At 44.5% G+C, this 13585-nt stretch overlaps 1 protein-coding gene across 1 annotated transcript in view; it reads left to right on the forward strand.

Moving 5' to 3' along the window:
* The first annotated feature begins 1460 nt into the window (after nucleotides 1-1460).
* Nucleotides 1461-13585, forward strand: part of zfpm1 (zinc finger protein, FOG family member 1) — an 86413-nt gene continuing 74288 nt past the window's right edge. Inside the window, exon 1 of the mRNA XM_070907855.1 lies at nucleotides 1461-1511. Coding sequence (XP_070763956.1) covers nucleotides 1472-1511 — 40 coding nt within the window. The 5' untranslated portion in view covers nucleotides 1461-1471. The remainder of the gene's footprint in view (nucleotides 1512-13585) is intronic.

Genomic DNA, 13585 nt, shown 5'->3' on the forward strand with positions numbered 1-13585 from the left:
TCCTTAAACCCTCAATATACACCACAGTCTAATACTGCTAACAAACTTCGTAGGTACCTTTTGTAATGCGATTACTTCAATCTGAGTCATCCACGCAGGAAACCAAGACAGCCGGTCGCCATCCCAAAAGGAAATCCTGGCTTATCTCATGTCTGTATCGCATTTAAACAAGAATCAAAGCACAGAACAATGAAAGCACTCAGCAATACCACGCATTGCACACTTGATAAAATCTGAATTATGAATGTTATACAATATCAAGTGATCCTGGGGTGACACACTGCTCAGGTAAATGACTGCTCCAGAAAATCATCATGTGGACAAAACTCACATCTTTTGAGAGTTTTCGTGAGCGCCAAAAGCTTCAGGATTCCCTTAGCCTCCCAATAGAAGACCATGTTATCCTTCATTTGAGGTAGGACACGGAAAAGTTTATGACCACATACACAAAACAATAATTTGTAGCTCTTATGACATACTAAACATTTTCCCTTGCTGAATAATTGTTTATTATGTTAATCTTGTTTTTTAAATTTATTGTTAGAATAGCTATATCATAAAGGGATAAAACAAATCAACTTCAATGAGCATTTCATTTGACAATAAATATTCAAATTTCTTAGTGCCTGTACACAGAATATATGATTAACTTCCCCGGGAATAAGGTCGTTGATTTATCTATATTTTCATGCATTTGTACTTATTTAATAATCCCGCAATTGAAATCTGAAGTTTAATATATATTTAATTGTATTTTATTTTGACAGATTTAAAAAAAAAAGGAAAAAAAAGTGCTTGCTTTAACGTGGAATAAGTGTGAACCAATAGCGCATGAGTGCGGTGCCCTACGTCAGACGTAAGGGGCGTTCCCGAGGCGCGTTTTGCCCCCTCAGTAGTAAGCAGAGTTGACCATAGCGCTCGAGCTCCATGTAAAGTGGCTCCCGTGTTTTAGAGTGAGCGCAGGCGAACGAGGGGGCGGACCGGCCGGGGGAAACTTGACAGAAAACAGTAGCAGTCGCTCTCGCTGACCCACATAACTGTTATTAAATATCAACGTTAATTCCGTTTATCAGCCTCACTGCGCTCGCCGACAGACGCGGGGAGGGGTTGCGACGGAGGCGCGCCCAGCGAAGGAATAACGCGTAGCAGGAAAACGGGAGAGAAAGGTGAGGTGAAGGCACGTTTGGGGAGAGGAGAAGGAGGGCAGTGTGACAGGTAGCTGCTCCACGTCGGCTGTCGTGGCAGAAGATATCAAAGTGCAGGCGGGTCTCCGGTCGCTGATCGGAGCGCCGCGTCGCAGCGGTAAACGGTGGGGAGAGAGAGAGAGAGAGAGAGAAGAGAAGAGAAGAGAGAGAGAGAGGAGGAGAAGAAGAAGAAGAAGAAGCAGCAGAAAACAGAAGGACCAGACCGCTTCTCCGCCGCTCTGTGAGTCCGTCCAAGCGGGCTCGTGTAGTCCGAGGGAAGAGCAACCATGTCCCGGAGAAAGCAGAGCAAACCCCGGCAGATAAAGCGTAAGGATGAAACAAGTTCATTACTTTAATGTTTTATTTGTTGTTGTTGTTGTTGTTGTTGCTGTAGGAGTGTGTGTGTGTCTGTGTGTGTGTGTGTGTGCGGTGTGAGCCTAGCGCGCTCTGGGAAAGAAGCCGCGTGCTGAACTGCGCGCTCGCTACAAAGTTAATGAGTAGTACGAAATCCAACTGCGACGACCGGCTGTCTGGTCGGCGGCTTTCATGACACCGCTACAGCTCCAGCCGGCGAGCTCTCCTCTCGAGTGACCGCTGTAGCCTGCACTTTGTCTGGGACCGTTTTTCAAAAGAAACGAGTTAAAGCGCTCGCTCTGGCAGCCTCACATCTATATCTATCTATATATATCTATATATCTATATATAGATATATATATGTATGAAAATCAAAGAGTAAAGTTTTCACGTTTTACCCTGTGAAGAATGCTTTGTCCATTTGGCAGCTCAAACCGTTGCCGTTGGCTTCCTGTTTAATTCTGTTGTGGAAACGTCAGTGTTCTCTGAAAAAGCCGATGTGGACAGAGATAAAGCAGCGATCCGATGTGAGCCCCCGATAAGGATTAAAATTGGATCTTTTTTATTTTTTTATTTTTTTTATTTTTTTTATTTTTTTTATTTTTTTTTATTTGTTTTCTGTCTGAGGCCGCCGTTTGCATTTCCCCCTGGCTTTTCACTTCTCTTTTCCAGAGATGGGGCGTCAGATAGGCCGCCTGGCTGATCTCTCCGGCTGATAGCTGCTTACAATTGGATCTCTCTCTCTCTCTCTCTCTCTCTCTCTCTCTCTCTTTTTTTTTTTTTTCATCTACGCTTTTAACACAATAATGCATCTCGGGGGCCGTTTGAAAGGCCCCTTTTCTTGCTCTGGCGCTTGGCTGGTCTCCTTGCTTGACGACTTCTTCCTGTTTATATATAAAAAAAAAAAAAAAAAAAAAAAACCCATCTGAAGGTTTATCGCTGGTGACTGATATTCAAAGTTGATATAAAAGCATATTAATGATGTTGTCGTTAACCCCCCCCCTCCTCCTCCTGCTCTTGCTGCCTGTGCCTGCTGCGCTCTGAGCTGACGGAGAGGCTCAGTCTATGTGGTCTATGTCATTTCGTACTGGAGATGAAAGATTAAGGGGAAAAAAAAGTGTGCATGCATCTATTTGGAAGCCACAGGTGGCGTGGAAACCATTGCATCAGCAGGAGCGTTTGTTTGGCAAAGTTATCACATTGAGCAAATAATAACATGTTGTCATCAGGGATCACTGTGTTCTCAGAAAAACAAAAAAAAGATTGGAAGTTTAGGCTGGTATCACTTTACATAAAAATGCTTTCATATGATATTAATGGATTGACATTTCTGACCAAAATAACCCCCGATTAAGTGCCCTGGCTCTGGTGGCAGGCAGGTGTATTTGATGCATCTAATGGCAGTGACCCCCCCCCCCCCCCCCTTTTTTTTTCTTCCTGGTCTAATGGCAAACCTCACTTGTGAGCGTTGTTAAGAGCAAAGAGGTCAAAGGGTGCAAGGAGCATTACGTCAGCTCCCCAAGTTACTGCAAACTTAAAAAAAACAACAACAACAACAACTTTTTATATGAAAATCACAATTTCAGTCATAACTTACATTATTAACAGTGATGAGGTCAAGGGGGTGAAAGGTGTCAGTCAGTTGATTTTTCCAGATCAGAGCTACTGTTGTTGGCGAATTTACTCAGCTGGAGCTAATTAAAGTGAATTCCGTGAGTTGGAAAGATAGCTAGGAAGTAGCTCGGTAGCTTGTTGTAGTGTACAGTGGCAGCTTTCACGCAGATGATGTCGTCGTCCTCCAGGATCTGGAGCTGTGACGCAGAGCGTCCTGTCAGTCTGCGAGGGTAACGTTAACATTAGCTTAAAAAAGCTAAAAAGCTAAAGTGCAGAACTGTCAACAGTGTCATTATGTGGCTGCCGGGCTGGTGTCAAACATTTTAAGGTGCGACTATGGAGTTTTATTTATATTCTGTCATAAAACAACATACCCACTTTGTTATTACCTCAGGTGGCATGCAGTATGTGGTCGTTGCTTATAGATGTAATGTCATGATTATCGGACATTATTGAACAATGTGAAGTATGAATTGGTACATTTTTCTGCAGAAAAAACGAACCAAAGTTTACTTTTCTCTGACTTTTCTAAAAAAGAAAAAGAACCCTTTGAGGGTCTCGGCAACAGGAATCATTTTTATTTGTTCTTGTTTAAAACTATGTTTGACCAAACTCCTTGTCGGATGATCAAGCGGGTCCGCTGAATATCCCATGAAGGATTTCTCTTGATGAGATTCTCCGATGTGACACCGCAACTCAGTCTATATAGTCTCTCACTTCCTGTTTTTTTTTTCATAATGTTTCCATAGAGAGGCATATCAGCTGTGAACTCCCAGTAGGCACTTACAGTAAAGCTAGCAGCCTGAGGCCTGGAGATGTATTCCAGACCCTGAGGCTGATAAACTCAGGCTAGACTTGGTGTGAGAGAGAGAGAGAGAGAGAGAGAGAGAGAGAGAGAGAGAGAGTGTGTGTGTGTGTCTCAGTGGTGTCATGGTTGTCTTTATCAGCGCTTCTGGTCCACTATGCTTCCCAGTGCACCAGGCCCCGGCTGCGGTCGAGGCCAGCCAGGCTCCTAGCCCCATGACTCTCTTGTGATTTGGCAGACATTTTGATAGGAAAGAGTGAGGAGTGATTAGGACTTTGTTCGGCTGGGGTGTGTGTGTGTGTGTGTGTGTGTGTGCGTTGGGGGGGTGGGTTCAGCAGAGGTGGGGGCTGCTGGTGCTACCACTACTACTATTATATTACTACTTAATGCAGTGTGTCCACCATGTTGTTTTGAGCACGCTGCCCGCTGTTACTGATATGACAAATTCCAGCCAGGTCACAGTGTTGTTGGGTCGAGTGACATTGTCACAGTTATACACCTCTAACTTCCTGTCTGAAAATGATTCCTACCACACATCGATGCAGTTTGATAGTATACAACTGGTTGTTTAGTGATTGTTATTAGTTGTTTTTTTTTTCTGATCCGCTTCACTGTGTGTTTGGAGCCGTAATGTCTGTTTTTGTTTGCATTTTTTATTTTGCACACTGACATTTTGGCCCATAAGGGTGGAAACAGACTGGTAACTTGTTTAATTCTTAACATTCCAAGGGAAGAATTGCAGTGCGGCCCTGTTGACCTGCCAGTAAACCATTCAATTTGTCCTCTTCAATTTATGCAAAATGGAGGACGCTAGTGAGCCTGTGCTGACAAACAAATATCCAAGAAGTTAACGTGAGGGAGTGGTTTTGATTCGACACCATGGATAGAAAAATCAACTGTGCGTTAAATGTCTTTCGCAAAAACCTCCACAGAATCGGGTGTGATGGGCGACCGCTTACAGAGACATTAGCGTTAATCCGAAGTCACCTGTTGCTGCCACTAAGTGAGGCAGCTAAGGCCACGAGGACTGCGTTTTGAATTGATTTGCACTAATTACATGTTTGCTTCTCATTCACTTGAACTCGAACCGCCTGTGATAAAGGGAAGGGGGTGCAGGTGCTTCCTGCAATTTGGGGCGAACCTACAACCCCCAGTGTATCATCATGGTAGACAAGCGATAAGGGCCGGGTATTCACCAAAGTGTGTCTGTGTCACTGAGGATCAAAAACTGTCGAGTACCGAAGGCTGGTGTTGAATCTCTCGACTTCCTCTCTCTTATCAGAGCGTTCCTTGGCTTCAATAATCATTTTGCCAATTTTTTTTTTTTAGTATTGATATCAGTCCAAACCCAGGTATTGTATCGGCACTTTTACCAAAGATGTATGCATTCCACCCCGGGCCCTGCATGTGATGTAGTTTGGTAGTGTGCAGCTCTAGAAGAGTGAAGCTTTTCCCCCTGATTCTACCTGATTCTCTGACCTGAAATAACTTTTGTAAGTACCACCAGAAAAACAGCAACAATTGACAACAACCCCCCACCCACACACACACACACACACACACACACACACAACAGAGCAGTGCATTAAGACGACATAGCAGGGATATCTTGTCTAAAGTTTTTACCCCCAACAACAATGGATTAAGTCCAGGGCTTTCTGGAAGCCCCTAGTTGAGGAGGAGAAGTGGGTGTTTGTGCAGAAGATAGATATTTGTCTGCGTCTCTTTGTGCGTCATCCTCCCCAACAGTTGGTGATCTTTCAGCCCGATAAGGCTTCTCTCCTTGATAGAGAGATAGGAGGAAGGCAGGCAAGCAGGCAGGCAGCCCACTGAGGCTGGATCCCTGGGCTTATATTTTGGTGGTTGAGATGGGAGACGTGATAAAACTTGGCGGCGATCGCTGCCGCTGATATCGCAGAAGGCAAAAAGAGAGACGGAGAGAGAGATGGGAGGCTGGGGAGATGGAAGGAGAGATGGAGGATGGAGGGCACATTGTAATTACATCTGGCTGTTGCATGCCATTTTCCCAGCGTTGTCACGTTGTTGTCAGTGGTTTTGTTTGCGATTAGCTAGGGGTGGATCTCTAGATAATTAAAAGAAAAGAAAAAGCAGAGGGAGAGCGCGGGGAGGGAGGGGGGGGGGGTAAGAGGGACGAGAAGAGGAGGAGTGGAGGTAGATAGTGGGTAGAAAGAGATAGAGAAAGAGTGAAAAAGTGTGTGGAATACATAGCTGCTAGATGAATGTGTTGTGGTGTGTTTTTAATGGCAGCCCAGCCAGCTCTGCTGCTCCCCCACCCCTCCTGTGAAAGATGTTTGAGGCTGATAAGGGGGCCTGCTGATGGTAGATAGATAACATCCTGCAGATCCACACAGCTGATTATTTGTGTGTGTGTGTGTGTGTGTGTGAGAGAAAGCCTGGCTCCTCAGACATCAGTGCTACAGCTCAGAGGTCAGCATGAATAATATGCTGCCTCCCACGGCTCAAAGCAAACCAGGATGCCTGCAGAGGCCAGACAAGGAAATCACCATACTGACCTCCTCCTCCCCCTTTTCTTCTCCTCCTTTCGCTTCTTTCTTTCTCATAAAAAAAAAACAACCAGTGGTTAAACTTCTTTTAAAGCTTACAGAAGAGGTGTGTGTGTTTTTTTTTTCTAAAATGACTGGAGATAGGTTCCAGTCGAGTGTAGCGGCAGCTGTGTGAAAGGAATGTGTTGCTTTGTTTCTTTTCTTTTTTTTTATCTGTAGTCTGACAAGGCTCGGGTCACGTGATCGTTACACGGACAAACAACAATCGAGAGATTAATTCATTCTGTGTGAGCCAAAGTGAAATAAAACACACAAGCACGTCTGAATTCCAAGCACACACACACACACACACTCACACAGACTCACGCAGCGCCTTGGTGGCTTTGCCTTGTGTGTGTGTGTGTGTGTGTGTGTTTTTTTTCTTTTCTCCTTTTTTGTTCTGCTTTTAGCTTGATGTGAACTTTCGATAAGCCGCGGGGCCCGATCTCCGGTGCAGATAGAGATCGCCAAGTGTGATAAGAGTTGTTATCAGGCGAGAGCAGGCAGGAGCCACGGCTCCACCGCAATAACAACAGGCCCAGGCAGGAGCAGCTGGGGTCCGGACCCTGGCAATCAGTTCCAGCCCTAATGGGATTAATGTTGTTGTATAATTAGATGATAGGTGTGAATGCATTTCTTTTCTCCCTCAATCTTTTCTCACTCACCCCCCCCCCACCCCACACACACTTTCCACTCCTCGTCTCTCCCCTCTCTCCTCCCTAACAAGCATTGTCATTGATTAATTTAATTAAAATGAATACCACGTAATACTCATTCCAGATTCTGTGTAAGATAGTGCAAACATGTTGGGAAATTTTGGTGTTCGTCGATGATTATCTCCAGGGTGATTTTTTTAAAAAAAAATTTATATATTCTTTTCTGTTAAAGGCATAAAACTTGAAGAGCGTACAGCAAGCCCGGGGTGGGGGGAGGGCGTGACAGCATCAGCTGGATGACTCGCACTGGGCTGATTCGACTGGCAGATATTAAACTAGCTAGATGGTGACAGATTAGGTATCGTTTCTCATGCTTACGATGCGATAACTGGGAGCTGCAATGTTTCTGCATGCACACACATGTGTCTGCAAGGGAGGCGGACAAAATACCTAGAACACTTCAAAAACATAGCGATGATCCAAGTTTTCAGTGGGCAGCCAAAGCAGTCCTGATATATCCTGATTGGATATTTGAAGGTTGAAGAAGCTGAAAATCCACTTAATGGTTATTAAATAATGGTTTAATAACGTCCTTGTCATGTGACCTACGTGTTATTGAACTTGACTTCTTCTCTTCCTCTCAATTCTTTCAAAATGAGATACCTCGTGGATTTGCCTGTTTTCTCTCTGCCCCTGTTAGTGGTGCTAGCTTCTTTGCATGAATATGTTTTATGCTGCGGCCATCCGAGCGTGGGTTGGTGTGTGTGTGTGTGTGCGCGGTCAGATACACCAAAAGGGGGAAGTGGGCAGGGTTACAGAGGAAACACCGTTTGTGTTTGGTGTGTGGATGAGTTATTGCCCTTTCCTGCTATTTACCCAGGGGACGGCCTTGTGGTGAATTATGGCTCCCCAACTCAGAGCCGTTGTAAACGGTTTCACCCTTGACCTCGGCGCTGACGACTCAGCAGACGAGGGAGGAGAGAAAACATTACCCCAACCAACAGTAGCGTAATCTACGCCCCAAACTGTTTGCTCTAGCAGTAATTACCACTCTGCCTGCTCTTCCCAGGGAGCTTTGTGAGGGCTTAACTCACGGCTGATGTGCTTTCTATTAGAGATGGTGGGTGTTTAACCAGAGTAACCAAAGAATCCTTGAGCTACTGTCCCACGGACGCCTGAAAACACGGGCGATGGTGCGGTGATGGTCATCATGCAAGGTTTTTCCATCAACATGTGGTCAATGGTCAAATTATTTGGGGTGTATGGGCTAAAGCAGCTGTGTGCGTGTGTGTGTGTGTGTGTGTGTGTGTGTGTGTGTGTGTGTGTACACTAGTGTATAGTGTATGGTTGTAGGAGTTGTCGGAGAATTTGTGTGTGGGATAGCCGTGGGCTCTGATCTCTGGTCTGAATGACTCTGGACACTCGACAGTGTGTTCGTGTGGATATATCTGTGTGTGTGTGTGTGTGTGTGTGTGAGAGAGAGAGAGAGAGAGAGCCAGTGTTATGACAAGGCCCCCCTAACGGCGGTGATAAGACGGACCATTTGCTCCTACTGTGCTGAGCACTCTGCTCTGGGGTTTTAAGGCAACCTGGGCAAACAACACCGCCTGACCTGCTTTTACAGCCACACACACACACACCCACACCCACACGCACACACACACACACACACACACACACACACACACACACGTTTCCATCACTTCAGAGGACATTACACTGACTTACATTCATTACCTGGGGACTCACTCTAATCATAAGCACTACTTGCCTAACCCTAAATAGGTGAAAACTTTGAACAAGAACGAGAAGAAGAACTGGTGCCAGTGCATTATAATTTCCTCTGGGGAGTTGTCCTTTCTTTCACCTAACCCAAAGGGATGTAGGCGGCCTAAATTTAATGACTGACGTTATGGGGACTTGCCTTTTGACTGTGTAAACAGATTTATGTCCCCACAACATGAGTAATACAAGGCCACACACACACACACACTTCGCAACTGCTCCTTTCCGGACCAACCGGCAATAAATGCAAGTGTGGCTTGAAGCCTGAATTCCCAGATCAACAATATTAAAACGGACAAACAGTCGAGAGGTCAAAGGTCACAGCAGCCTGACAAAATGGAACAATACTCCGCCGTCCCTAGATGGATCATGAAGTGCTTAATACACACACATTCATTCGCACTGACCTTTGAACCTGTGTGCACCTGCTCCCCGTGCAGTCAGCCATCAAGTGAACAAAAAGCCCGTCATGTCATATCGTCACTGTTGGCAGGAAACCTTGTATCTGTTAAGTTTTCGTATATTTTTTAGCTTTTTTTTGTAGAGCATTTTTTTTTGGTGTGTGTGTGTTTTCATTTGGGTCTTATGTGCAATGAGGGAGGTTTTTATAACTGACAGCTTTGCATTGAAAATCCTTCATCAGAAATAATGATCTCATGTCAGTATGCTGGAAGGAGTGTGACACCTGAGTAACATATTGAAGACACAATAAACAAACATGCAAAATGCAGTGTTAGACTCATCATGTCATACTCCTTTATTTGATATATGTATGAGTGAAGTAATATTTCTTAATTATAGGATAATTCAATTGTACTCGTATGATAATATCTGGGGGGGGGGAAACAGAAACTAAACTAAACTCTTGTTTTGAGAAATAGGACGAGAAGGGTCATTTTATTTTCTGGTTTGTTGTCCTTTTTTTTTTTTTTTTAGCTACATTGAAAACTGATTTAACTATTATTATTTTACTTTCATTCACAGTATTAACTGTCGTCTTCAGCTGTGATCTGGGGAGGTCTGGGAGATGGGCGAAATGATTTGGTCAGCTTGTATAAGTAGCAAGAGGTTTCCAAGTTCTAACTTGGAATGGATCGCAACGATGGAAACGGTCCTGAATGACAGGGGAAGGGTCAATGCAATGAAGACGCAGAAAGAGGCCCATAAGCTGTTTTTATTATTTCATTTAGTCGCTGGTGAAACGTCATAAGCAAATTCAAAATCAACCCCATTGGCCATGTGTGTTGACACATACAAGGACTTTGCCTCCTGTTCTCAGTAGCTGTTAGCATACAGTGCTTACACACAGTGCAGGGAACACATGTACACACACAGCACATGTACGCAGACATAGCTAATAGTTTGATGTCCAGCTCTTGATTATTTCTACAGCATTGTGCAGGATAGGAGTGAAAAGAGGAGATGCTGGAGGAGCTCCTCCTGGGAGAGGGGTATCTGGTCTAGACCAGCCTCTGTCCGTCTACTCAAGCACACACTCGTTCAGCGATGGCCTGGGCAGGTGTACATTCTGAAACTCACCGTCTGGTCTATTAATTAGTCTACATTTAAATGTAGTGTTTATGCATTTGATTACATTTCGGAACGGAAGGCTGACCACGGCCGTGTTGGGGAGTGATGAGTGAGGTATCACTCTCTCTCTCCCTCTGTCTCTCTCTCAGTATCTCTCACGTCTTGCTGTGTACATTATGAGTCATGTGAGCCAGCAGTGTTACCGTGATCCAAGCCTTTGGATTGCTTTGTGCTTGTGTAAACTACCGTGTTCTGGCTCCCTGACTGATAAGTGAGCTGCCAATTAACTGGCTGTGTGTGTGTGTGTGTTTGTATGTATGTATGTATAGTGGGGTGGGAGAGGTGTATGTGTGTGTGTGTGTGTGTGTGTGTGTCTGGTCTGCAGTAGGCTCGTAGACTGTACAGGATGTGCCACAGGTGAAAAGACGTCACATTAGGAGCATTAAATATAAATCAGTCACTGTAAAAAAAAAGATTTCAAGAGGAAATCGCTGTCTCTATTAGGATTCACTGTAAATACACAATATGTTTTCATTGGAGTGATTATATGAGAGCTCTTGGAGCTAAAGATTATCATTACTATCTTAATTATACCTCAAAGTGTTCCAGCACTGTGCTGTGTGGACTACATTGTCTTTATTTTGAATGTGACTTTTAAATAGTGACTTAACAGAGAGGGCTTGTGCTCGTCAAACAGTTCCCACCAAGAGCAAGGAAAAACATTTAACAGGCAGAAACCGACATAATTAAATGTCTTTTTTTTTTTTTTTTTTTTTTTTTAATCCACTCAACTGTCTAAAAACCAAAGATGTTCAATTCGAAATTAAACAAACCAAAGAGAAAAGCAGTATTGCTAATATTTTATAAACTGGAAAAAGGGAATATTGCCATTTTGGCTTAAACATGATATAAACGATGAACTGATTGTCAGAGTAGTTGCCAATAAATGTTCTGTCAGGTGACTTCTCCATTATTCACAATTGTTACAACTTGTAGTCACAAGCCAAAAAAAATGTCAGTTTGTCGACATTGGTGACCGCTGAACCGTACGTTGCTGTCACGATGGAGAGGCCAGCACCTTGCGTTGCGGCTCGATCACCATTGGTGTGTGTGTGTGTGAATGTGTGTGAATGAACCGTTAAGTTTGAAAAGCACTATATAAGGTGAGGTCCATTTACTGCAAACATGCATGCTTGCATACAGTGTTTCAGATTTTGATATATTTTGGGTGGGAATAATTTGGGGTTTCTGGTGTGAATTTGAGTCTTTATGCACATAGCTACCGGTCAACGCTAATATAATTGATACAGTGCCATTATGTGAAATACAGTGAAATATTTTGAAATCCCTCCCTTTTTTTAAAGGGGCACTCATTCTCACATTTTACCCAGGAAGGTCAGTTCACTAGTCATGGGGGAGGACTACTCAGCCTGTGAAAACAGTTGTTTAGGAGCTTTCTAAAGTCTAGAAAGTCTAAAATAACCGTATGGGATTGAAGACCATAAAAGGAAGGTCTAAAATGGGTTAAGGAGGGGGGGGGGGGGGGGACACATTTGTGAAATATCTTGACATATTGTTTCATCTTCTCTTTCGATAGACAAAGCTTGAGGGATCTATAGAACTTAACTAATGTAATCTTCCAGATTAATGAAGCCCTGTTGTAACACAATTTATTACGGGCGTGTTGATCTAATATAACTTAACAGCCTGGAGAGACAGGAAGTCAAGAGCGTAAACACTCCCCCCAATGCATAGACGCAACAACAGAGCGCAACACAATGTCACCGCAATATCAGGTTGAATAACAAAGCCTAATGTTTTTTTTGAATGTTTATTATGATTTTTGGACACCCCCCCCTCGGTTATTCAATCTCCTTTCTCTCTCCTTTCTCTTTCCTCGCGACCCTCCACTATTTTTTTTTGTAAACCCTACTCCCTCGATCTCTACCCTTCCACCTCCACTTCTCTATCACCCTTTCTTTTCTTTATATCTATCTGCCCCCTCCTCCCCACCTCCTCTCTCTCTCTCCCTCCCTCTCTCTCTCTGTCTCCAGCCAGACCCCTAGCCTTGGTGAACCAGGTCTTGGCGGTATGATAATGTGGAAAGTTGAACTGGCCCCATTACAGCGAGGCTGATGGTAGGGCCGATAAGGCTGTTGATAATGGGTGCAGATAGCGCTGACACAGCGGTCCAATAGCCTAGCCCTATCCCCCCCCCGTCCCCCCCCCTCACCCCCTCAACCCCCCCCCCCCCCCCCCATTATCATTCCTGCCCACCGATGGGCTCCCAGAACGCTATCTCCTCTCCATTTCCACTCCTGCGACAGATAAGAATGGAAATACTGACTTCATAGCTGACTGATTAAAGTGTCTGCCTTTCTTGATAATACACAGATAAATTATGTTTTTTTTTCTTCCTCATCTTCTTCTTCTCCCCCTCTCTCTCTCTCTCTCTCTATCTAGAAATGGGTGGGGCGCAGCAGAAAGAAGAAAAACCCTCTCCTCTTTTCATTTCTCTTTTCCTCTGTGGAGCTTTTCCTTTTTTTTTTTTGGAGGAGGAGGAGGAGGAGGAGGAGGGAGATGAAGTGCAGAGAGAGGAAGGGAGGGCAGATCGAGAGATTCTGTCGTGGTCATGCGATTGGAAGAAGAGTATTGAGATGTTGAGAAGTGAATTTTTATTTGCAGATCCTGTGGGATGTGTAGATGTGTGAAAACAACCCGGGCCAAAAAAACAGATCATTGCTTTCGTCTGGTACTAATGACCATTCTGCAGAGTATAAAGAAAACTTGTATTACTGGCTTTTCGAGTCATTATAAAGGCGACAAGAGTGGCTGGGGGGGGGGGGGGACATAGAGATGGAGAGATAGAGAGAGTAGGGGCAGACAGGAGTAGGGGCAGACAGGCCTATTTGCAGCCCAGTGAACTCCCACTGCAGCTACAGCCGTTTCCAGGTAGACCTTTTATCACTGATCGCTCCAGTTTGATACCAGGAAAGATCCCTGATGGATATGCTCCCTGCATCCAAATCCTCTAACCCATTTGCCCCCCACCCCCCCGTCTCTTATCTTTAGCTCTCCAGCTCTCTGTCTGTC

This window comes from Enoplosus armatus, chromosome 6 (assembly GCF_043641665.1).
Source record: "Enoplosus armatus isolate fEnoArm2 chromosome 6, fEnoArm2.hap1, whole genome shotgun sequence".
NCBI lineage: Eukaryota > Metazoa > Chordata > Actinopteri > Centrarchiformes > Enoplosidae > Enoplosus > Enoplosus armatus.